The sequence below is a fragment of the Mesocricetus auratus genome, unplaced genomic scaffold (assembly GCF_017639785.1).
Source record: "Mesocricetus auratus isolate SY011 unplaced genomic scaffold, BCM_Maur_2.0 Super-Scaffold_6730, whole genome shotgun sequence".
Taxonomy (NCBI): domain Eukaryota; kingdom Metazoa; phylum Chordata; class Mammalia; order Rodentia; family Cricetidae; genus Mesocricetus; species Mesocricetus auratus.
The window spans coordinates 65,982,491-66,008,950 of record NW_024429184.1 but is presented as its reverse complement, the minus strand read 5'-3'; the positions used below and the strand labels follow the sequence as shown (position 1 = coordinate 66,008,950).

Below are 26,460 nucleotides of genomic sequence, written 5' to 3'. Positions count from 1 at the left end.
CTGAGGCTATCTTTGGGCGGAATTATGAAAGTTAATTCTGTACCTGCTGGTTATTTAATGCTAGTTATAATATATAGGGGAGAGGAAATGATACAGATTTTAGTCAAAGTTTTACAGTGTTTTGATTAAGCAAATCAACAGTTGACTGGCATTTTCTCACTAGGGATTATAATTCTGCTTGCTTCATAGGATTGTTGCTTGTGATTAAATGAGGCTGTATGTAAAGATACTAGACACATTTGTAAGGAAAATGTAAGGATATCATTTGTATTTGAAAAATACTGTGTAAAAGATGATCTGGAAGGAAAGTAGGAGATGAGTGTTTACTGTGGCCAGGCATTGCTTTTGAAAGTACTTTGTAATTTCAAGGCCCTAGTCAACCGATAAAAAAAATGGCATCAGTTAGTTCTGTAATTTTTTATTCTTAGAAAAGAAAATGTGAGGCAAGAATGGTAAAGTGTTCGAACTCAGTAGCTCTGATACTGAGTGCACGCACACACACTCATGGCTATTCACTGAAACTAATAGAAAGTTCATGACAGTTTAGTGCTGTATTTTACTGGTGTGAATAAAATACTGTATTTTGCTGTATTTTAATGACTACATAGTCAAATGCTCCTTTCTTGAGTTCCTTGTGATGAGCTAATCAGGGTTATAGTTTTATTAGAGTGTGTGTGTGTGTGTGTGTGTGTGTGTGTGTGTGTTTAAAGCTTGTTACAGAAGAGGCATTTACATAAAGTTTAACAGGTGGGTGTTAAATTATCTGAAAGTAAAGAATACTTAACGTTGCTAGAATGACAACAAAAACTGACAAGATGAAATGTAGACTTCGCTTGGTGTGTTTCATGTAAACAGTTACCAGTTTCATGAATATGAAGACAGTTTTTACAATATGAAGACAGTTGTTAAATTGTATAATTTTTGTATTTCCACAGGTTTATAAAGTTCTAGTCTCTGTGGGCAGAAGCGAGTGGTTTGTCTTCAGGAGATATGCAGAGTTTGACAAACTTTACAATACTGTAAGAGACCATATCATTCCTTCCTTCCTTCTTTCTTTATTTTTTTGAGATAGCATGTCTCTATATAATAGCCTTGGCTGTCCTGGAACTCACTCTGTGGACCAGACTGGCCTCAAACTCACAGAGATCACCTGTCTCTGCCTCTCGGGTGCTAGCATTAAAGGCTTGCGCCACCACTGCGTGGGGAACTATATTTCTATTTAAAGCTAAATACTTGAGAAAAATCCTATGAGCTGAGAAATTCATTTGAATGAGTAAATCAATGGACATTACGTAGCAAAAAAGGGAAAGGGACTCTTCAAAGGCACCTTAATGTATAGTCTTTCTTTGAAACGTGGAAAGATAGTTCCTCGGGAACAGTGAGATAAGATGAAGAGCTAAGGACATTTCAGGGAACAACGACATTAGGCACAAATACCTGTGCCAAGTAAAAACTGTATTCATCAAGGCAGTTCTGGTTCAGGTCTTCAGCTCCAAGCCTTAGATCTCAAAGTGTCAGCTACACACTCCTCCTCCGTGTCATTCTTAGAAGTGTCAGTTCTGGGTTTCAAGTAATAACACGTTGAAATGAGCATTGTCTTTCCAATGGTCCACTGCAGTTCGAAATCTAAGAGACAGTTAGCTGTCTAAGTAACTGAAGCCATTTTTATTCGTAATCCTGCTATTAAATGGTTCACAATCTAGTACCTACAGTCGCACACAGTTTTTAACATCCGCAGTGAGATACCAAGGTCATTGAAAGGCATCGGGCCAGATTCTGCCAGGCACTGACTCTGGTGGAAGGCACTGTCTTAAAAGTCTTCAGGTGCTCAAGCCGGGCGTTGGTGGCGCACGCCTTTAATCCCAGCACTCGGGAGGCAGAGGCAGGTGGATCTCTGTGAGTTCGGGGCCAGGCTGGACCGACAGCCTCCAAAACAGAGAAACCCTGTCTCGTAAAACCAAAAAAAAAGTCTTCAGGTGCTCAAACCATGTCTCTCGATTCAGTCGCTGCAGAAGCCTGGATTAGAACATCGCTGAGTCCCAACCTTTGTTTCAGTTAAGGAAACAAGCAAATAAACAAAAACCAATTGTACCTCCAAATCCAAGTGTTAAGTTCTTAGTTCTCTTGTATTCATTATACGTACGAAGAGTAAACTACTAGGCAGCTCTAGAAAATTCTGTGGAATTAGCCTTTCAATTTTTCTAGTAGTTTTTAAAAAAGTATTTATTTGGGGAGCTGGGTAAGAATTGAACAGTTGTTTCTCTTTATAGCCCCAGACACCCATCTCTCCACAATTTCTCTCATCTTCTTCATATTTTTTATTTAATAGTTTTTCTTTCTTATAAATGTCTTTTCTATAAATGTTTCAAATTCTGCCTCTTGTCAACACAAAAATATCTGTTTTATTAAAAACTATAGGAGCCAGGCTGAGCCTCAGTTCCCTGAGTTTGAAAACACAAATTCCTTGCCTTTGTTTACAATAAAAGATGAGACAAAAATAAAATTTTTCATTTGTGAATATTTTATTGCCAGCTTAAATATGTTTTTATGGACCTGGTTTGCATTTTTTTAATTTGTATTAATACAAATTGTCTAGCAGGCAATAGTAATTGTATTAATATAAACAATAAAATAATAAAGTATTGCCAGGTGGTGGTGGCACATGCCTTTGATCCCAGTACTTGGGAGGCAGAGGCAGGTGTATGTCTGTGAGTTCCAGGCCAGCCTGGTCTTCAATAAAAGATCCAGGCCAGCCAGGGCTGTCTCAAAAAATCAAAAACTACAACAAAAAGAAAATAATAAAGTACTGTCACTGTCTTCAATTACTGCTACAAGACTGTTTGCTTTGTGTTGTGAGTCCTGACATGCCATTTAATTTGTAAATATTTTAGTATGATTTTATCTAAAAGATAAAAATTGCTAAAAACACAGTATCACTGTTACATCTAATGATAAGGATAGTGGTTCCTTGGTACTGAGTGTCCTGTCTGTTTATGTGACCAGCTGATAGTCTAAGTGTCTTTATAATTTGTGTGTTTGTTTTTCCCCCCTTTAGTCTGGGATTTGCTGACTGTAGCTTGCAATGGTTAATACATTCTTTTATTCTTTGTATTTCCTGTTAGTTGTCCAGTGAGATTTTTGTATATGTGTGGATTTTTTCTGACTGCCCCTTGTTTAATTTCTTTCTATGTGCAATAAATGTTCAGGATAGCAAATGACCCTCCAATAAAAGTCAAACTTCCCTCAAACAAATCTGGTAAACAAATACATTAGATACTAAAAAACGAGGAAGCTAGAGTTAGAGTGTTGAAAGCAAAATGAATTCACTTTCTCTGAAATGTAGTTGCTGTAGACCACAGAGAGCGTATTTCTTGAGGTAAAAGGTGAGTAGCACCTGCAGAGCCTAGATACCACCATTTCCAGTCTAAGTGCTTAACTAAACTAATTTACCTTCTTTCCTGCACATCAAGATGCTTGATTAGCCTATCCCCATTTTACAGACACGGAAACAAACCCTGGCACAGAAATGTTAAGTAACCTGTTCAAGGTTACATGCATACTAAATTTATGGGACAAAGTAGGATGATTAGTCAGTCTGTGGCATTTTGTATTGTATGTCATGTCATACTTAAAATATACCTTATAAATTTTCCTTAAGATCAAATGTGTTGTGCAGGCATAAATAGATTTAGAAATCAGCTCACGGAATGCTGTTTTTATATTCAGTTGAAGAAACAGTTTCCTGCGATGGCTCTGAAGATCCCTGCCAAGAGAATATTCGGTGATAATTTTGACCCGGGTAAGCAAAAGCTTCATGGGCTGACTGCTGAGCTCTGGGTGAAGTTTGGAGACTTAGGTCATGGGTTCATTGGAGACTATAATCGTTCAGAACTTTCTTGTTTTTTTTTTTTGTTTGTTTGTTTGTTTGCTTGCTTGCTTGTTTGTTTTGAGACGAATCTTGCTATGTAGCCCAGACTGGTGATCCTCCTGCCTCAGCCTCAGGCATGCACTGCTGCTGCCCCTGTTTTGTCCATGAGGCCTATGGTATACAATCTGCCTCTCTGCTAAGATGATGTCTATACGATATGCTGAGGATACATAACAGATGGTTCTCCAATACTAGGCAACTTCTAGTGTCATGCTCCCTGGCCATTTCCTGAAGCTTCTACAAAGCCCCCATCTCAGTTCAGGTTGCGTGTGCGGGTCTTCAGTGTTTAAGCATTTATTCCCCCCTCAATAGCAAATGCCAATTAAGGACTGCCTTCTCACCCACAGTTTGCCGCTTTGAGCTTGTGTGTTCTTCCATAAGTGTTTCGTGATTAAATCCATAGACTGACAGAAATGTGACTGCCGGTGTGCATCTCTTCCAGATTTTATTAAACAAAGAAAAGCGGGGCTGAATGAATTCATTCAGAACTTGGTCAGGTATCCAGAGCTTTACAACCAGTAAGTACTTTCGCCTTTTTCTAAAGGGACAGTGAAGCCAACCCAAGAGTCTTGATTAAACCTCAGGAAGAATCTGTGCTTTCTATGGAATGTTACTGCGTGCGAACTTTTCCTAGAGGACTTTCTCGTAGTGCTTTTTACCCGCTTGCCCTTCAGCTTATACTTCCTTTTGCACTTGTATAATGTCTCAGCTGGGTTTTTATTGCTGTGACAGACACATCCTGTGATATGAAACAAGTCAAGGAGGAAAGGGTTTATTCCATCTTACACCGCTCAGGTCACACTCTGTCACTGAGGGAAGCCAGGGAAGGAACTGAAGCAGAGGTCATGAAGGAACACTGATGACTGGCTTACTCCTCAAGGCTTACACAGCCTGCTGTCTTATATGCCCAGGAATATTGTCCAGGAAGCACCACCCCAGTGAGCTGGGCCCACCCACATTAATCATTAATGAAGAAAAGACCTGCAGACTTGCCTCCAGGCAGACACTGTGAAGGCACTTTCTTAATGGAGAATTCCTCTTCACAGGGGAGTCTGGTTTGTTTCAAGTTGACGAAAATACCAACCAAGACATAAATAAATTTGCGTTATGTAGTTAAGACATCTTGCTAATTGTTTAATACTATCTTTATCCTCATTATCTGCTATGTCATTAGGATTAAGCTATATGAGTGTCATCCACATGTTCCAGAAGCCTAGGCAGGTTCACTCTGATCCCGTCTCCTCCCGCTTTGCCGGAGGCAGGGTGATAATGCAACATCCCATTCGCAGCTCAGCAGTCCCTGGCATTTAGTCTCTTCATTTTGATCACTTGTGACAACAAATTTTTTCATCTACGCATGCACTTTATAAGTAACTGTCTCCTGTTCAAGATAGAAGAAATTTCCAAAATCCCATGAACAGAAAAACCAAGATTAAGCTTAATTTTTAGCTGACGTTTTCTTTGTCAAAAAATAAGTCACTTTGTATTTTCTAGATCTCATCTTTTGTTGGAAAAAAAAACTTCATTTTCATTTTAATATTATCTTAAAATACAGTGTATGAAAGAGTAAGATGCCAAATAGCAGTGTCGCGTGGGCCCCATACTGTGTGCTTATTGCTGCCGTTGGGGAGCGCACTTTGAAATGCTGTATTACCCATGGGGATGCATGCATGCGACTTCATGTGTGCAAGACGGAGACAGCATAAGAGGGGCTGTATTAGACCCTGTCGCAAATAGCTTTGTTTCTCCCAAGTTTTGCCAAACTGCTCTTCGGGAAGATTGCCTCATTCTCCGTCTCACCAGCAGCGTGAGCGTGGCCCTTTACACTTTGAGTTCATTCTGTCGTTCTGATTTTGCTAGCTAATGCCTGTGAAGTGCATCTCAGAATCGGTTTCAGTTTGGATCACCTCTTCCCGTGAACCATCCGTATCTTCACCCGCTCCCCTGTTGCGTTCCCCCCTTTTAAAAGCAGAACTTCTTTACTCCTGTTATAATGACGAATAATACATTTTGTAGTTTTCCTGCTACAAATGCTAATATGGTGGTTTCTGTTTCATCTCCTTTTTAAAGGGAGTTGGGCTGCACACATGCTGTCAGAGTAATCCAGTAACCTTTGTTTTCAGTGCAGATGTCAGAGCATTCCTTCAGATGGACAGCCCCAGACATCAGTCAGATCCATCTGAAGACGAGGATGAAAGAAGCGCTCCGAAGGTAGCAGGGCTGCTGTGCTTCTTAGCAGGGTAGCAACCGCAGGGAAGCAGCTTTACCTTAGACCTGCGCTGATTCAGAACAAAGTGTCCATATCTGTGCTAGGCTTTCTACATTGCAGAACACCTAGAAGCAGTGTTGTACCATTTAGTGACTATTCTTGCCTTTTTTCTTTCCACGTGTATGTGTGTGCTATTGTATGTGTAGACTCGTGTGGAGACACACATGTGTGGAGGCCCAAGGTCGATACTGGGAATCTTCTATAGTACTCTTAGCATTTTCCTCTGTGAAGCAGGGTCTGACCTAACCCTCACCAATGTGGCTGATCTTGCTGTCTTGCTGGCAGCTTGCTGTGGGGATCCCCCTCTTCACCGTCGAGGCTGGAATTACGGGCGAGCCACCTTGCCCACCTGACATTTTATGTGGGTTCTGTGGATCCAAACTCTGGTCCTCTTGCTTGCGTGGCAGGTGCTCTAACTACTGAGCAGTCTCCCCAGCCCCCAATCACTGTCTCTTACAAATACATAGAAATTGTATTTTCATAGTAGAAAGTGTAATGCAGGTTACTCTTAGTATTGAGAGTAAGTAGAGTAAGTGTGGAGGTCAGAGTGTGGGAGCTGATTGTCTCCTTCCACCAAATGGGTCTCAGGGGAATCAAACTCAGTTCTTCAGGTTTGGCGGCAAGCGCCTTTACCTGCCCTGCTTAGTGCTCTCACCAGCCTTCACCAACCAGATGAAGTTCAGAGCTAGAAGAGTCCTTGTAGGTGTCTAGAACTAAACCCCTTAAGTTTATTTTCAGGAAAGGTGACTTCAAGGAAGTTTGGGGTGGGGTATATGCCATGGCAAGTACAACTTTAGGAAGAGGATTCCCTCCTGCCCCATGGGTCCTGGGGATCAGTCTCCGGTTGCCAGGTTTGGCAGCAAGCATCTTTGCTTACTGAGCCATCTCCCCAGCCCTAAGGCCCCTTATTTTGTTTTGTTTATTCATTGTAAAGATTATTTTTATTTTTTATTCACATGGGTGTTTTGCCTGCATTGTGTCTGTGGTGCCTCCAGAGTCTAAAACAGGGTGTCAGGTCCCCTGGAACTAAAGTTAGAGATGGTTGTGAGCCGCCATGTGGGTGCTGGGAAATAGACCCAGGTCCTCTGGAAGAGCAGCTGGTGCTCTTAACCACTGAGCCTTCTCTCAAGTGCCCTTCACCCCCTTCATTTAAGGAGAAAGATGTAAGTCAGAGGAAATCAAGAAACAGAATCTCAATTAGTTGCCAATGAATTTTACCTTTCAATCAGTGCAATGATTGGATATCATCTTAACATTAGTTACAGTGAAATACAGTCTAATTTACGTTTGACTAATTGTCACCGTTTCAGAGACATGCTCCTTTAGGAAAATCATTACCAGTATTAAATATTAGCTACACATTACTGTGAATCAGGGAATAAATTGTCCATTTTGTCTTTTTACAGCTATCTAAGAAAAATCCTTTTAAAGAAGTAGAGTTATCAGATTCTGTAAAACAATATATTATTTAATCCTAAGAGTTTAATCTCATGTTAAATTAAACCACAGCAAATCTCATCCCATGAACCAGGTTATTTATGAATTGATTAGCCTTGAGTTACACTGTTATGATTCATGTATTTCTCTCCTCTGAGAATTGAAAATTTATTGTGTAAAAGTTTTTCATATTGAGGTGTTAGATAGAAAATAAGTTAGGGTTGTGACTTTAAAGTTAGCTTTAGTATTTTTTAAATAACAGACCTACTTCAGAACTTTTGAAGGATGAGAATGTCATTGATTTTTTATAAAGTACTATGTCTCCTAGAGATTATAAGTCTGAAATCTATTTCAGTAAAAATACACATTTACATGGGACATTCTTGTAAATGTGTGTACTAAACACACGTACAGATCATTTAACTTCCTGAATATATAAAGAATTTCCAAGTGGATTTATGGGAAGCAAATTTCACTCACAACTTGGCTTTTTTGAAAGTGCCTACTATGGGATGGGTTTGAGGCTCAGAGGGAAAAGGGAGAGTGTGTGTCAGAGGTCCTGCTATGATTCTTATACCTCGAGAGAAAACAGATTCCTCCCAACTTGTAGAATTGTGAGCTGAGTTCAAGCTATGTCTGAACTAGGATCTGTTGGAGTTAAACTGCGTGGTTTTTTTTTTTTTTTTTTTTTTTTTGGTCTTTTCGAGACAGAGTTTCTCTGTATTACTTTGGAGGTTGTCCTGGAACTCACTCTGAAGACTGGCCTTAAACTCAGAGATCCGCCTGCCTCTGCCTCCCAAGTGCTGGCATTTAAAGGCATACACCACCAACACCCAGTGGAGTTAAACTGCTTTGTGGTATAGCAGTTAAGAAAGGATTCATTGCTGAGTTGATCCTGGTTTTTAATTTACTGGGTCTACAATTTTGGAGCTATTTACTTCTAGGATCAGAGAAAGTCCTGTTGTATTTAGGACTTTTCAGGGGCTGAGAGAAAAATCAACTTGCCAATGGGTTTACCTGAGTTTGGATCCCTGGTACCCAGAGGAGAGCTGAGTTATGGCAGCGTAGTTCCAGTACCCAGGGTGGAGACAGATCCCAGTGCTCATGGCCCAGCTGTTCTGACTGAAATGCTCCAGGCTCAGAGAGTGACTGCCCTTAAAAAATAAGGTGGAGAGTAACAGAGGAAGGTGCAGTCAGTCTCTGGCCTCCACCCATCACTCAAGAATACCTGTATTCATAGTCACCATTACCATCATCCTGGCTTTTAAGTTTTTCTTTAATATTTGAAAAACAATCAGCCATAGTAGCCAGTATTTAAATATGAAAAATGATTCCTCATAGTAAAGTGTGTTTTCAGTGCTTTGTCTCCGAAGCAGCTTTGTCTGTTGACTTCCACTTTCTAACTCCTAAGTGTCGTTCTGGCTTGTTTTTTTTCCTTGCAACAGCTCCTAAAAGTTATAACAAAATTGACAGCTTATATTGATTATATTTCAAGAATTAGGACTTTAGACTTCTTTAGCATCTATTGCTGTCTGTGGTAGTTATGTCATTTATGTCAAAGCATCCAATAGCTGATCATGATTGACACTAATGAGAATATTGTTTTTCCCTCACTAAATAGCCACATTCTACCTCACAGAACATCAACCTGGGACCAACTGGAAATCCTCAGTAGGTTCACTTTATTTCCACTTTTAACAAGTGCTTTTTTGAGAGTGTGCATTTATGTGAATCTAACTGGAGGCCTGTAGAGTGTGTCAATAGATACCGTGAATACAGTGCTGTCATGTGCTTCAGTGCTCTGTCTTAAACTCTGTGTGTGTGTGTGTGTGACTTACATGACATGGAACATGGATGGGGTAGATGGAAATCTGGGAGTTGATTCTCTTCCTCCTACCATATGGGTTCTGGGTATAAGAACCCACATTGTCAGGTTTGTCGGCAAGCACCTTTACCCATTGAGCCATCTTAAAAATGGCTGTTTTTAAAAGCTGCAGGTAGATGGTTGGGGTCTGTTTTGCCATTGTTACTTCTTTCACTTTATTTTTGTGTAGGGAAGATCAGCTGACAGTTGTTTGTGGGACTGTGGGTCCTACTGGGTGTCATGGTGGGGAGGGGGAGAAGGAAAAGTGTCCTCACAGATCTGAGTGATGCTCCTCTCAGGGTTGTGCCCTGGTTGTCGGCTAGCTTGTTCCAGAGGGGTCATGATGGATATTAGGATGTTAAAGGTGTTAGACTTTGTTTTTCTAGTTCCTCAACATGTGCTTATCATTTGAGCGTTTAGGGAAACATTTTGGAGAATAGTAAGGTAAATGTTGATAGAGAACAAGGTTGTCTAACATAGGCTTTATTTCCCTTGTCACCTCCCACAATTCCTTAAAAAATGAATGTCTAGATCATATGGTATAGAGTACTGAAGACTACCCCAAACAATTTGAGGAAAGAGAATGTAGACAGGAGAAATGATCCAAGCATAGGGGCCAAAGACCTTTGAGCATCATGGAATGAGGGAAGACTGTCAGTGGAGACTGAGGTGGGCAGACGAAGAATATGGGGTCTTGAAGTCAAGGGAAGAAAAATGTGTCAAGGGGGCGGTGTTTTAACACTGCCAATGTGGCCAATGGCGCAAATAAGATAGATTGGAAACTGGCCATTGGATTTGATCAGTCATTGGTGAACTTAATGAGCTGGTCAGGATAACTGAATAGGAGAGAGTTCCCAAGAGCCTGAAAAAGTCATCAAGATGGACACTTTCAGCTGCTCACTGTGCAAGTCCCCATGCAGAGTACTGCAGGAGGCTGGGCTCGTGACTGGAAGAGGAAGTTGAGTTTGAGCATTTTTTCCCACCATTCCTAGTGTTGAGCAGGGTGGCACTGTTTCAACGAACATGTGCTTTCAGTTAGGATTCACCACAGCAGTTAGGGGTCCTGCTCAACCCTTTCCTTTTGTTTAAAATGTTATAGTCCAAAGAACAGGGTATTGCCAAGAAACACCTGTATTTAAGTATTTTAATGTATCCTTATTTCGTTTTTAGTTAACATATAAAATAATGGGTTCTTGGGACTTTTTTTTTTTTTTTTGGTTTCTCTGTATTTTTCTGGATGCTATCCTGGATCTAGCACTGTAGACCAGGCTGGCCTCAAACTCACAGAGATCCGCCTGCCTCTGCCTCCCCAGTGCTGGGATTAAAGGCGTGCGCCACCAACGCCCGGCATCTTGGGACATTTTTGATGTATGTAGCATTGTGCTCTGTTCATACTTGTCCCCCCAACATAACACACCTACTTCCTTCATCTCTTTATTGGTTCTCTTCCTCTCTGCCAAAGGGTCCTCCTTCTGATTTTATGTCATTTGTATGTGTTTATGTACATATTGCTAAACCTTGGCTCAACATACGAAAGACTTTGTCATTTCTTCTGATCTTTTGTTCACTGTTCCCCTACCTTTAGATAATGTGTATGAACAGGCTTTGAGCCCTGTTCTGTTTCATTTATCTTCTGACTGTGTGTGGGTGTGTACATGCTGTGGCGTTGTGTGCAGGTCTAAGGACAGCCTGGAGGAGTCAGTGCTTTGCTTACACCATGTGCAAGTTCAAGTTATCAGGCTTGGTGGCAAGCACCTGGACCCGCTGAGTTAATCAGATTGGCCTGGTTTGTTTTATTGTTGTTGGGTTTGTTTTGTTCGTTGGTTGGTTTTGTTAATTAATTGTTATTTCCAGTAAACAGAGTGATCCATCTAGTATAGCTTAAGAGTTCAGCCTCAGCCGGGCAGTGGTGGCACACGCCTTTAATCCCAGCACTCGGGAGGCAGAGGCAGGCAGATCTCTGTGAGTTTGAGGCCGGGCTGGTCCAACAGCCTCCAAAACAATACAGAGAAACCTTGTCTCTTAAAACCAAAAAAAAAAAAAAAAGAGTTCAGCCTGTTTGGGAAGACACACTCCTAGCTACTTAAGTTCCACATCCTGCCTGCTACCAGGTGCATTTGCCTCCATAGAGCCAGTGCTGTTTTATCTGCTAGGCTAAAATAAATAAAAAGGCAATGTTCTCTCTGGTGTTTTGTTCCTGGCTTCTCTTCATTGCCATTGGTGAAAACAATCCAGAGAACTCTTTCCTATAATAAGGGACTTAGATGTGAAGCTCTGGAGACTTCTCTCTACCGGAAAGCTTCCTTGGCATCTTTACTAGGAGCTGGCAACTAGTACCTTGTTTTCAGAATTAGCCAGTACCAAATACTACTTGAACGTACATGGTTAAGTTTCTTCACAAGTGACAGTGGTTAGGTTTGTGATGAATACAACTGTCTTAGAAAGAAACTACTTTGTGAGATATATCTGTATCTATATACTATAATGCATATAAAGGCTTGTCTCCATTTTTTTCTCTAAGAATAGTATGTAAGTATCTCTTAAATCTTAAGTGTGCTTATATAATTTAGTTGGGAAGGAGATTCTATTGCTCTTAACAAAAGCAATGTACTAGTATAAAAGCTCAGGAAATCCTCCCCATGGATTTTGTCCCCCACATTAATTTGTTAACTTAATGAGGTACAAGAAATGTTTAAATGCTTATATCTTAATTTCTAGAAGACTCATTTTTGCCATTGTTAATTTCTTTCAGTGCTAAACCAACTGACTTTGATTTTTTAAAAGTTATTGGAAAGGGCAGCTTTGGCAAGGTAAGGGGTTTTATTTTTAATGTTCCTATTCCGTGATTAATCACTTAATGAGTTTCTGATTTACATGTGTGAGTCATTGGGCTTTTTTTGTTTGCAAGATAGGGAGCTAATATTCCTTCTCTGCCAAGTCTTGACAGAATTCTCAAGGAAACAAGGTGTGTGCCGAAATTCTAAGATGAAGTGCATTTGTTCAGTATGCATTTATTGAGAACTTAGTGTGTCCCAAATACGTGTTAGGGCTCTGTTGAGAAAACTGATTAGTGGTGCTGGCAACCTTCGGGGTTATAGTCTGTTAAGAGATACACTCAGGTAACCGTACATAGTAATGGGGCCGTGCTGAAATGAATAGGGTGACGTGATGGAGCAGCAGGCAGCTGGGTTGTCAAGAATAGCCTTTTTGAAGATAACTTTTTTAAACGGAGGGTAGAAAGACCAAAGTAAGCATTCCTGCAAATCATAGAGGTAGGAAAACCTGTGTGAAGACCCTGCTTTAACCCCAGGGTGTCAGGCCCATCACAGAACTTGACAGTGTCCAGCCATGCTCAGAAGCTCAGGTTGCAGGAAAAGTGTCATAGGAGAATTTATATGAATGACCAAATATATTTATTCTCTTTTGCAATTTTAAAATCTGTATTTAATTATATTTCCTTATATTTGTAGTTTTTGGGGTCTGAGTTGCTGAGAAAGCATAAACTGAGCACACTATTATTTGTGTTTGCTTATTCATCAGATACATAGTGATCATAGTGTTACAGGCTGGGCATTATGCTCATGTAAGCAGCAGAGTTAGAAATGGATCTCTGCTCTAGGTAGTTAACAGTATATCAAAATGTTACAGGTGGTCTGCTGTTAAAAACACAAATACTGACAGAAGTCAAGGAGTTAGTGCCAATCAACCCTGGACAGAGCAGTCTCTCGCGCTCTCTCTCTCTCTCTCTCTCTCTCTCTCTCTCTCTCTCTCTCTCTCTCTCTCTCTCTCTCTCTCTCTCTGTCCCTCTCTGTCCCTCTCTCCTCGGCCCCCCCACCCCCATCCCATCTTCCCTCTCTCCCCAAAACAACAACAAACCATTCGCTGGATTAGGTGGGAGGACTGTGAGTTCAAATCCAGCTTGGACAACATAGCATGATGTCATCTCAGAAACAGCAGAAATAAAACTACTTAGGTTTTTGTTGTTGTTTGGAACTCTGCTTATGCCTAGAATCCACAAGAATTGGCTTTTGTGTGTAATATGAAATGTAAGACAACTATAACTATTCATCTTTTTCTGTGTGGATATGTGGCTGATATTGCAGTTTATTGCAAGACCACCCTCAGAATGTAGCTTGCATTCCCATATGAACAAATCTGGTTTTAGATGTTACAGTTTGTAGTTCTGTTTCTAGACTTTATTTTCTCTTCCATTGGTCTGCTTGTTTATCCTGCTACCAGTGTTGTATTGTCTTGACAACTATAGCCTGAGAGTCCACATAAGTCAATCTCTTCTTCAGGAAGATATTCTTAGCCCTTTCCATATCTGAATAAATTTTAAAATCATTTTTATTACTACAAAATTTAGATGGAATCTAATTTGGATTACATTAAACCTGAGATAAATTTAGGTGGGGGAGAATTAGCTGTCATAATCTATGGACCTGGTATAACCTTTTCAATAAATAAACATTTAAAAATCTGTCTCAACATTTTATAGTATCCTATATATAATTTTACACCTGGTTTATTTAAATTTGTTCGTTGGTGTTTCTTTTTGGACTGAAAACTGTTGTTAATCATTGGTGATCAGTGTATTTATGACCTGTGACACACTGAACAGGAACATATATGCACCAGGGAAGGCATATACAGGCGTGCACAAAAACTTCATTATCAAGAGAGCATATACATTATAATGTAATGTTCTGTGTGATAGCATAGAGCATGAAATCAATTCCATGTGCTATAACATAAATATTACATAATTTAAAGTGAAAAGAGACTTTTATCTGTTTTGGTTTGGTTTTGGTTTTTCAAGACAGGGTTTGTCTGTATTGTTTTGGAGTTTGTCCTGGAACTCACTCCATAGTCCAGCCTGCCTCTGCCTCACCAGTGCTGGAATCAAAGGCGTGGGTCACCAACACCCATCTTATCTGTATAATTTTAATTGCATAATTTTAAAAGTGGGCAGTAGTGTAGTCACCTTTGAAGGTGAGTTGGGTAAAGTCAGATCTGTAATGGGGCAAGAGGGGCTTCAGGAGATTAATCATGTTTTATTTGACCTACATACTGTATATAGTTCACTTCATAAAATCTTAGATTTGTGTTAGTATATGCTGCTAGCTGTGTTTAATGATAATTTCAAATTTTGTAAGTCATATAAACCCACAAGTTTCAATAAAATAAAAATCTAACATATAACAAGAAAGCAGGGCAAACATGAATGCAAGGGCATGGCCTGTTTGAAACATAGTAAAATGTGTGAGTAAAGCAGTCAACTCTCTCAAGTGTTTGGTTTTGGTTCAGTTTCCATTTACTGATTTGCTTCTTAGTTTTTCATCTGTTGTCGAGTTTGCCAGTATACTAAAGAAAACATTGTTGAGGGAAATCAGCACCCTCTGTGCTATAGAGAATATAAAAATGAGAAATGACAAAAATGAAGTTGGGCAGAGGACATTGCATTCTAAAGGTGTTTTGATTCCATCTTTATGAATTCCAAACATTTTAAAATCAATCGACTTATTTTGGGGAGAGCTTGCGATGCATGCTCTCTCACACACCTTGTGTTAATATGGTACATGTGTCACAACAGACCATTGCTGGTGTTGATATTAACACGTGTGCATCTTTTACTCAGATTTTGTAGCTCTTACCTTCTCTTTTCCCATCAACCTACCACTTGGGTTTCATGTCTGCTTGGGGTCTTCTTGGCTGTTACAGTTGCTAGACTTCCCTTGCTTTTGATGACCTTGACAGTTTTGAGGTCTAGTGATCATGTGTGTTGTAGGAAGCCCCTCTGATGGACTGCTCTGATAGTTTTCTCATGTGTGGACTGAGATTGTAAATTTGGACCAGAAGACAAATGGGGGTTCTAGAAGTAAGCCACACCACTAGTTGATATATTAAATCATCCCAGAATGCCTTGGGACATGTCATTTAGTAATTAATTATAAAACTTAATTTATGATGGTCTCAAATACCTTACAGTTACGGTAAAATGCGTTTAAATAAATGCATTCTAAGCAGTTTTATCACTTTGGGACAGGACATCTCAAAGTGTACTCACACAGACTTAGACATTACAACCTATACCATCATATGCATGTCAGTCATTGGCCAAATGTTATATGTAGCATGACCTTAAGTATGTCTCCCTTTTCTGATACAACATCCTCTGTTTTCTAATGTATACACACAAACCAGTCCATTATAAAAACACAACAGTCTGTGTTGCCTTTCCAAGAACTCCTGTAAATTCAAAGCATGTTTAAGAGAAACCTGCTTTAAAATAACTGTTTTGTTAACGAAAAAAATCATTTTCTCCCCCCTCTTTATATAGCCATGAAGCTTATAGCTTCAGTATTTTGTTTGTTTATTTACTTGTGTGTATCGGTGTGAATGCATAAAGCAAAAAAGCGACTGTGGGAGTCGGTTCTTTCTAACCTCGTGGATCCTAGGAATCAAACTTACATCAGGCCAGGAGTAATCACCTTTACCCACTGAGCAATCTCGACAGCCCTACTTCAGTACTTTCTAAGCAAGCTCTCCAAGGCTCAAGGTTGACACAATACAGAGTAATGTGCATCTCATTGCCAATTTATTAGGTAACATTATTTCTAGCTATTCAAGTAATCAGTACCCTTTTTGTCTTATTAAAATGTCTAAGAAAAAGTAGAATTACAGAAGTAAACTCCGCAGTGTTCAGTCTTCAAAATATAGGTGCTTGTGGACTTGCTTTTTAGAAACTTTAAGAAGCAGTGTGTGTTAACAAGGGGATACATACAAAGATTGTAAACTCTCCAATTGTTTGCATATCGTTAACAGGTTCTTCTTGCAAAACGGAAACTGGATGGAAAGTTTTATGCTGTCAAGGTGTTACAGAAAAAAATAGTTCTCAACCGAAAAGAGGTGAAAATAAAATAACTCTTGTTTCCCCCGAGCCAATTTTCTTTATTAGCAGTTGTTTTCTGGTATATAATACAACTTGATATTTTGCCTTTTTTCCAGCAAAAACATATTATGGCTGAACGCAATGTGCTCTTGAAAAATGTGAAACATCCGTTTTTGGTTGGATTGCACTATTCTTTCCAAACAACTGAAAAGCTTTATTTTGTTCTGGATTTTGTTAATGGAGGGGAGGTGAGTTTTATAATTAGCTGTCTAATACAGACAATGGCTAGAGAAAAAATAGCATGAAATCCAAAAGGTTCTCTCATAAATTTTGAGCTGACAGCGCTTGATCGGCAGCTGTTTGTAGGGTGAAAACAGTATTCAGCAGACCACATGCCATGCAGGACACAGAGAAGCTACAGGCACTGTGTGGTTTCAAAGCTGTATCACAGGAATGAAAACTGAAATGTTAGCATAAAACACGATGTGTAATTTAGATAATGACTGTTTCAACCATTGCCTGTGAACGCTAGCCCAACACCTTATTTTCTAGAACGATCACACTATTAATTGGTGAGGTGACCCTCCCCACAGTGAAGCCAGTGTGGGAATACTTTTGAGTTGTGTCATGTATTCAGTGCCACATAGTGTGTTTCAGTATGTTAAGAATTCTGGAAAGATCTGTTTCAGAGAAAGGATTTTGTTGCTGCTGTTGTTTTTCGAAACAGTGTTTCTCTGTCCTGGAACTCACCTGTAGACCATATTGGCCTAGAACTCAGAGAGACCCACCTGCCTCTGCCTCCCAAGTTCTAGGATTAAAGATGTGTGCCACCACTTCCCAGCAAGAAGGGATTTTTTTTTCAAGAAAAAGATCATTTTAATCACAGAGTCCCCTCTTGTAAAGTCTACTGTCTTTACAAAGAAATCATCTATCCTTCCATCTCAGCAAAGACCCTTTCAATGTTACTGTACTCTAACTGTAGAATAAAAGTAACATGAAAAGAGAGTGCACTATAAAATGAGTCGCAGTCGGTAAGGAAATTGAAATTCTTTGTCAGTGTTACTATGTTCCATTCAGATTGAAGGCAGGCAGGCGTCTCAGTCACAGCTCTCTCTTCCCTACCTCCCTGTCTTAGAAACATTCATAGGAGCCATCTGAGGGGCTGAGGGACCAAATTCTTCCTTCATCTGTGCTTTCTTCACGGTGTGTTAGGACTTAGTTTTTGGATCCTCTCTACACAGTGGTTGTTCAAACCGAGCTTTTGGATCCTCTCTACACAGAGGTTGTTCAAACCTGAGCGGCAACAGTGGAAGGAGGCAGGCTTGTCATCTCAAAGATGAGCTTTGCTAGGATAATTGGGGTGGGGGATGATGAAGTACCATAGACGGCGCTGGTGGGTGTTGGGGGATAGATATGGCTGGCAGTGAGTAGGCTGGAAATAAAGACCAGGAAAAAGGGTAGAGGCAAATACGGTTTCATTCTGTAGTCTCTGTTGTTGATTTTTCTCTTTTAGGACAGTGTCGTGTTGTCCTTGTTTGTTTTTGACAGGGCCTTGGTATGTATGTAGTTCTTTCTGGCTTGGCACTCGCTATGTAGCCCTGGCTGGCCTTACACTGGCCGCAGTCTCTCTCCTGAGTGCGGGGCTTCGAGGCATGTGCCACCAGACCTGGCTTTTGTTTGTTTGTTTGTTTGTTTCTATTAGGGTCTCACTAGATAGCCTAGGTGGTAAGCCTCAGACTCAGGCACGCCCCTGCCCCCAACTCTCCTGCTGTTCCAGCTCTTTCCTCCCTGATAGTCATACTTACAGTCGTGACATGGGATATGGAGTTTTGTGTACTACTTAATCTCTTCTTTAGAGCCAAGTGGAAGTATCAAAAAATAAGTGATGGCATGCTGGGCAGGTCAGCCTTCCTGAACTAGCTTCCTCATTGATTTCCTGCCTCAGGACTATAGCAAAGATTAAATAATGCAAGTATATAAAGACCTCAGCCTAGTGCTTTTGATTTACTAAGCCATCCACAGAGGACTAGTATGCTAATTATATGACAACAGCAAAATGGTCGGTTTTCCTTAGTATGCTCCTCTAAAGTGGTTATCCGGAATGGTGTGGAGACCGTCACATTGAACGCTGGCTGAGAGGCGGATGTGGGGAAGTCGGCAAGGGCAATCAGAGATGCACGTTTGAAGACAGACAGTCCAGTAGCTTCTAAGAGACAAACGGCTGGAGATGAGAGAGACGGACAGGCAGCCCTGTGCTTCCGTGTGCCTTCATCTTGTGTTCAGAGTGTCAGAGACAGCGTGTCTGTGCAATGCCGCGTGTAACTGATGCCGACAGCTCCCTTGCTTTTGCAGCTGTTCTTCCACTTGCAAAGAGAGCGGTCTTTCCCTGAACACAGAGCGAGGTTCTATGCTGCTGAGATCGCCAGTGCCTTGGGTTACCTGCACTCCATCAAAATAGTGTACAGGTGAGTCACTTGCTTACACTACATTGGAAATACTCTCATATACCTCATTTCAGGCAATACTCAGATTTTTCTTCTCTTCTACTTTGCTATAGAGACTTGAAGCCAGAAAATATTCTCTTGGATTCAATGGTAAGTGTTACCTTCTTTAAAAACCTTGTAGTTTTGTTGTTGTTATTATTGTCATGCATGGTAGGTAAAATGTCCTAGAGTTTCTTTCCCACCTGGTCCTGTAGCTGTTTAGCCCCAAATGAACACATAGAGGCATCTATTAATTATAAACTGTTGGCTAATGGATCAGGTTTCATATTACTGGCTAGCTCTCTTAATTATTAGCCCATAACTATTAATATATGTATTTCTACATGGTTTTTTTCTTACCGGAGAACTTCCGAGCATCCTGTCTTCCCAACAGCTACATGGCAACTCTCCTCTGGCCTTCTCTCTGACCTCTCCCAGAATTCTCATCTCGTAACCCCACCTATTCTGCCTCCCTGGCTACTGGCCAATCAGTGTTTTATTCATCAACCAAGAAGAGAAGCATATATAGACAAGGACACCCCCCATCACTAGAGGATCCACACTGTATGACTGCATTTCTATAATATTCTTGGAGTGACATTAGGTTTTGGGGAGTCCTGTTTGTGTTTATAAGGGGACGGTGTTGAAAGAAGAGAGCCCACAAAGATAAAGGGCTAGCACAGAGGGCCCCTTGTGATGAAGTAGTTCTCTATCTTGACTGATGACTGACAGCTACGGCAGTACTCATATATTACATAGCACTGCATACGTACACACAGGATTATGCGCATTCAAAATAGCAGCGGGTCAGTATTGTAGTTAGCAGTTTTGTACTAATGATGGTTTCTTGCTTGACATGTAAGAAACAAAATGTCAGCTTTGGTGTATGCTGGATGAGGTTACACTCTATACTGTTTTTTGCAATTTTGTTTTTATAGTTTAAAATGAAAAGGTTTCAAAATTACTAGTTCAGGTCCAAGGATATAACTCAGTGGATAGAGTGATTGCCTAGCATGCAAGAAGCCCTGGATTCGCCTTACTGAGGAAAAAAAAATGGGCACAGTTGCACATGTCTTGTAATCCCAGTACTTGGGAGGTGGAGGCAGGAGGATCATTAGCTCACTGCACAATAAGCTTAAGGCCGGCCTGGGCTATGTATAAGACTCTGTCTCAAAAAAATTAAAAATAATGGGCTGGCAAGATTACCCAGTGGATGAAGGATACTTGCCACAGAGTCTGAGAACCCAAGTTCAGTCTCCAGGACTAATGGTGGAAAGAGAACCATCCCTTAAAAGTTGTCTCCTGAACTGCACAGGCATGCACTTCTCTCTTTCTCTCGATCTTTGCATACACACATTTCTCGGTCTCTCTTTTTCTCCCTTGTGCATTCTCCTCCATCTCAGTTAATAAATAAACATAATTAATTAAGTTTTTTAAAAGGTTAAGTGGCTAGAGGGATGGCTCAGTGGTCAAGAGCTCTTGCTAGTCTTTCAGGTTTGGTTCCCAGCATCCATATCAGGTGGTCCACAACCACCTGTATCTCCATAGCTACGGAAGATCTGATGCCTTCTAGTAGTCTCAGGCACTGGCCTTTCATGTGGTATGCATAGACTCACCCAGGCACACATACGTACACATAAAATGTAAATGGAGTTGTTGTTAATTGTTCTAAGTAATAAAAACCTGGAGTCAGATATAGAGGAAAATGCTGAGAGATGAGACAGAAGGAACCGGCCACAGCACACCCTACCTCCTTAGCGTCTCAGCAGACAAGACAATGAGTTCCTGTTACTCTCTGCTTATATCCTGTTTCTGCCCAGCTACCTCACTTTCTGTCTGCTGTACAGACCTCCAGACCTCTGTGGTTAGCTAGTGGCAAGCTCCATTCTCTGACCTTCAGACAGGCTTTATTTGTACAAGCAAACTATCACCACAAAAATAATTGTTACAATGTAAAGCTTGTTAATTCTTGTCCGTGTATTTGCTTTATCTCACCGACCTGTATTTGTCAGGGACATGTTGTCTTAACAGATTTTGGGCTTTGCAAAGAAGGAATTGCTATTTCTGATACCACCACAACCTTTTGTGGGACACCAGAGGTAAGAAATAAGTCTGATCGTTGATATAATTTATAAACTCTAATACAAGTTACATACTGCATATACAAAAGAGGCAAAATAAAACTTACTAGAGCTTCCAGCTTTCTGGGGGATTTGGAGTATATAATGGACATTTTTCACTGTGGTTGTGAAATGCCACAAGACCCTTTTAAATGATCTAATAGATAACATACTTATATTTTTTAGTATTAAAAGTATGCTTTGAATGTCTTTAATTGTGTAATTACATTTCTAATCTTTCTAAAAAGAATTTTTATTTCTAAATAAGCAAAAATGTCCTAAAATTCATTATGGGAATAGTTGCACTACACCAGGAATATACTGACAGCCTTGAGTTGTACACTTTAAAAGAGTATTGAATAGTACATAAATATCTTATTACAGATGTGTTTAAAATGAGCTGTGTCAGGGCTGGAGATACAGCTCAGCAGATAATAGCACTTACTGCTGTTGTGCGAGCTTGGGGTTCAGTTCCCATGCTCTCTATATGGTTCACAACCATCCAGTTTCAGTTCCAGAGGATCACAACCCTCTGCTGGCCACTGAGGCACTGCATGCATGTGCTCCACATATATAAATGAAGGTAAAATATACACACATAAAAATTAAGTAAGTCTTCTGGATGTTGGTGGCGCATGCCTTTAATCCCAGCACTTGGGAGGCAGAAGCAGACAACTTTCTGTGAGTTCGAGGCCAGCCTGGTCTACAGAGTGAGTTCAAGGACAGGCTCCAGAGTAATACAGAGAAACCCTATCTCAAAAAACAAAAGCAACAACAACAAAATAAATTAAATCTAAAGATGGTTTTTAAATTAGCTTAGCAGATATGGAAAAACATTTTATAATTGTGTAGCGATTTTTATTGGCTTTAGATACTTTTTAATACATGGTTGGAATATTATGTTAATGTCATTTAATAAGAAAATAAACTGTAGATACGAAAGAAACCCACAAATGAGTATTTACCAAGACACATCCCATTCTCTCATCATGTTTCCAGGAGAAATAAAGGTGTATTTTATTTTTAGTAGTAATCCTTACAGTTTGTTTTCAGTCTTTCTGTATACATGTATGTATGCACATATGGAAATGTCATTTAACCTTATTATTATACTTAATGTATGTGAAGTTGTGATGAGGTGTTGGGTTTTTTATGTTTTTAGAAATTAAAGTAACAAGCTTTCTAAATTTGCTTGAGAATTGGCTACTGTAATTCTTAATAGTAATTCTAAGTATGAAGGGGAAAAATGGGTAGTTGTCAAATTAAGAAAATTTGTTTTTAACCTGAGCATGGTGCCAGGGAATTCCTCTGAGCTCAAGAGTCCAAGGCCAACTGCAGCAATGCAGTGAGAGACTGTAAGTGCAGACCAGTCATGCAATGAGACTGTAAGCACAGATGAGCTCTTTAAGTGCATGCAATGAGACTGTAAGCACAGGTGAGCTCTTTAAATGGAAACGTTTTCAGTAATAAGCAGATGGATTTGTTTTTTGAAACAGTGTCTTTATTTGTCCCAGACTGACCTCCAAGTCCTGATCCTCACATCTTCCTTCTCAAATTCTAGAATAACAGGCATGTACTGCCATTCCTGTCTAAATTCCAAAATGATAGAGGACTTTCTCCCAGCACATACTCGACGTTATAATCTTGCACCTTCAGGATCTTCTTCATGGCCTTGACTCTGGGTAAAGAGTGCTGTGGACTTGTATTTTAAGTATTCTAGTTGACGTCACCAAAAACCCACTGTGACAGAATGAGAATGTACAACTCATTGAAAATCTAGATACTGTGTCTTTATTTGTTTTTGGTTTTTTGAAACAGGGTTTTTCTGTATTGTTTTGGGGGCTGTCCTGGAACTCACCCTATAGACCAGGCTGGCCTTGAACTCACTGAGATCCGCCTGCCTCTGCCTCTCGAGTCCTGGGATTAAAGGCGTGCACCACCAACACCAGGCTTGATACTGTGTTTTTAGTATGAGTAACAGCACCTACAATTTATTGGCTTTATTGATCCCTAAATTCTGTCTCTCATTCACTGAGTTGCTGTAACATTTTTTTTTCTGTAGTACCTTGCACCTGAAGTGATCAGGAAACAGCCCTATGACAACACTGTGGACTGGTGGTGCCTGGGCGCTGTTCTCTATGAGATGCTGTACGGACTGGTATGTATCTCTACTCTCTATTTTTCCAGTGCACTATTGATACTACACTAATCAATAATCTCAAAGATATTACCAACAAAGCAGTACTGGCCTTGTTAAATGAGTCTAAAACCATATTAGGAATATGCACATGGAGGGAAACTTTGTTTCTTTTCAGGGGAGGAGTTTCAAGACTGGGTTCCTCTGTATAATAGCCCTGGCTGGTCCTGGAACTCCCTCTGTAGACAGACTAAACTCGAACTCACAGAGATCCATCTGCCTCTGCCTCCCAAGTGCTGAGAATAAAGGTGTGCACCACCCACACCCAGCAAATTTCATTACTTTAAAACACCAATATACTGTTTCTGTGTTGCTTTAGTCATTTCCTTCTACTGGCAGTTTTAGAAATAGAAGCCTATTCATAGCATTGAGTTTACTTGTTTTCTTTCAATTTGTTTATACCAAGCATCACCTGCCTAATTTCAAAACTATGAAAATAAAGAGTTTCCAATTATTAACATATTAGTATTATGTTTTAAAAGATAATGCCTTTGGGTTTTTGCCTTTCATTATGTTTTTATGGGATACCACCTGTTTGCCTTCTCTGAAACTACCATGGCTTGAAGGTGTGCAATTCCAGTTTTCAGTAAGACACCTAAGCCAGAGCTGTTTGTTAAATGGAGGTTGTGTTACTACATTGAGATACCACTCCAGCCCAGGGCAACCTGTTTAGGCTTCTTAGTTTATATATCTTCTTAACAGTATACTTGTTTTTTCTTGGATGCGGGGTGTGTGTGTATGTGTGTGTGTGTATGTGTGTGTGTGTGTGTGTAGAGAGAGGGAGAGAGAGAGAGACACTGACTCTCCTGCAAACATGGAGCTCTGTGAAATTCAGCATATTTCAGATTCCAAAGAATAATTGACACAGACAGCACTGTCCTTCCCTTAGCTGTGGATAGCTTGTTAAAAGCTACTTTTTAAGTAATGCTAATGACAGTGGATGTCAGATAATCACTTAATACCTTCTCTTTATTAAGACACTAATTGTCATCTAGACATTTCAGAATCCTTTGTATTTCTTTGAAGGATTTTGAAGTATAAAATAAGGTTATATTTTAAAAGATAAAATTTTTTCCTGTTAAAAAAAAGGAAAGAAAACTGACAGGGCTATAAAACTCCCTTAACTTTAAATATTATTTTTATTTCAGAACTTTTAGCTAGATAATTAGCTGTAGGCATTCTCCCAATACAGTAATCATCACATGTACTTATGAAGGAACACTATCTTCAGGTCTCTATCTACTTTTTGGAGGACTTTATTTATAAATCTTAAATCATTTGATACTTGATCTGTCTGGAATGCCTATTTCCAGTGACTCTGTCATCATACCTGTATGTGTCTTAGTCTCTGTTTTATGACTATGAAGAGACATGATGACCAAGACCACTCTTACAAAAGAAAGCATTTAACTGGGGACTTGTTGCCAGTTTCCGAGGCTTGGTCCATTATCATCATGGTGAGGAATAGGGCACTGGAACAATTGCTGAGCGCTAGATCCTGGTCCACAAGCCAAGAAACACTGGGTCTGCCATGGGCTTTTGAAACCTCAAGGCCCACTCCTAGTGACACACTTCCTCCAACAAGGCCATGTCTCCTCATCCTTCTAATAATTCTCAAATAGTACTACTTCCTGAAGACTAAGCATTCAAGTATATGAGCCAATGGGGTGATTCCTACTCAAACCACCACGCTATATGTCTAGTCATTGTTTTCTGTAAAACATAGTATTACAAGTGTGGCTTAAAAGCAGTCTACAGCCGGACCATGGTGGCACACGCCTTTAATCCCAGCACTCAGGAGGCAGAGACCCTCGGATCTCTGAGTTTGAGGCCGGGCTGGACCAACAGCCTCCAAAACAATACAGAGAAACCCTGTCTCATAAAACCAAAAAAAAAAAAAAAAAAAAAAAAAAAGCAGTCTACAAAGAGCCACTGGAAAAACTGACCCTGTTTTATCCAGTGAGTATGTGTTAAGCTTGATAGTGCATTAGGCTTTAAAATCTCTTTGCCATAGACCGCCTACCTGTGTGAGTATCCCCAAGAGGGCCGTGAGTCTCTGCAACTGTCCATACCCAGCTGCTCTCTGAAGATGAGAGCCAAGTCCAGCATGTTTTCTTTTTGAACAGAGTGTTTCACTGTATGGTCCTGGCTGGCTGGAATTGCCTATGTAGAGCTTTCTGGAACTCACAGAGATCCACTCTGCCTTCCAAGTGCTTCAATTAAAGGTGTGCCACCTCACTAGGGAGTCCAACATGCTTTAAACCACTTTCACATAATTCACTAACCTCTGTTGCTTTGTTTGCTTTTTTGTTTATTTTCCAGCCTCCTTTTTACTGCCGAGATGTTGCTGAAATGTATGATAATATTCTTCATAAGCCCCTAAACCTGAGGCCGGGAGTGAGCCTCACGGCATGGTCCATTCTGGAAGAACTACTAGAAAAAAACAGGCAGAATCGACTTGGTGCCAAAGAAGACTTTGTATGTATCGTATCTCTGAGTACCAGTTGTTGACCTTACTTCAAATGTGGAGATAAGTCCTTATCTATTGAGTAGTGAAAGTTATTTCAGAGTTAAGAGAGCACTCTAGTCCTCAGTTTCCAGTGGTGTTTGCGTTCTTTAACTTAGCTGTGTTTTCTCTTGATCTTAGTACCGTGTACAGGACACCCAGCCTCCAGCTTTTGTACTCTGCTGCTTGTTGGTTTTCATTTAACTACTTTGATATTGTTGTCTAATTTTTTTTTTTAAGAAGTTTTGCTGGGCGGTGGTGGAGCATGCCTTTAGTCTCCGCACTCGAGAGGCAGAGGCAGGTGGATCTTTATGAGTTCGAGACCAGCCTGGTCTACAAGAGCTAGTTCAGGACAGCCTCCAAAACCACAGAGAAACCCTGAAGAAGAAAGTTTTACTACTTAGCTTAGAATCTAAGGTCACTGCCGCAGCCCCCAGAGTAGTAGGATTAGAAATGCATGCATTGGTGGCGCACACCTTTAATCCCAGCACTCGGAAGGCAGAGGCAGGCGGATCTCTGTGAGTTCAAGGCCAGCCTGGTCTACAGAGTGAGCTCCAGGACAGGCTCCAAAACAATACAGAGAAACCCTGTCTCGAAAAACCAAAATAAAATTTAAAAAAAAAGAAAGAAAGAGAAATGCCTGCCATGCCCAGAAGTTTTTTTTTTTTTTTTTTGTACTTTGTAGTTAATATTTGTTTTGTTTTTAGGCAACGTCTGTGCTGTGCAGGCTAACCTCAAGCTAGCAGCAGTCCACTTGCCTCTGC

The 26,460-nt window shown here is 40.3% G+C and overlaps 1 protein-coding gene across 2 annotated transcripts in view; it reads left to right on the top strand.

Moving 5' to 3' along the window:
- Positions 1 to 26,460, top strand: part of LOC101832863 (serine/threonine-protein kinase Sgk3) — a 114,159-nt gene that overhangs the window by 79,260 nt on the left and 8,439 nt on the right. For both annotated transcript variants that reach the window (XM_040741454.1, XM_040741455.1), the window contains exons 3-15: positions 936 to 1,019; positions 3,727 to 3,799; positions 4,371 to 4,446; positions 6,052 to 6,139; positions 9,256 to 9,305; positions 12,251 to 12,308; positions 16,324 to 16,407; positions 16,507 to 16,638; positions 18,743 to 18,855; positions 18,948 to 18,984; positions 20,886 to 20,972; positions 23,056 to 23,151; positions 25,513 to 25,668. In XM_040741454.1, the coding sequence (XP_040597388.1) occupies positions 936 to 1,019; positions 3,727 to 3,799; positions 4,371 to 4,446; positions 6,052 to 6,139; positions 9,256 to 9,305; positions 12,251 to 12,308; positions 16,324 to 16,407; positions 16,507 to 16,638; positions 18,743 to 18,855; positions 18,948 to 18,984; positions 20,886 to 20,972; positions 23,056 to 23,151; positions 25,513 to 25,668 (1,134 nt within the window). The remainder of the gene's footprint in view (positions 1 to 935; positions 1,020 to 3,726; positions 3,800 to 4,370; positions 4,447 to 6,051; positions 6,140 to 9,255; positions 9,306 to 12,250; positions 12,309 to 16,323; positions 16,408 to 16,506; positions 16,639 to 18,742; positions 18,856 to 18,947; positions 18,985 to 20,885; positions 20,973 to 23,055; positions 23,152 to 25,512; positions 25,669 to 26,460) is intronic.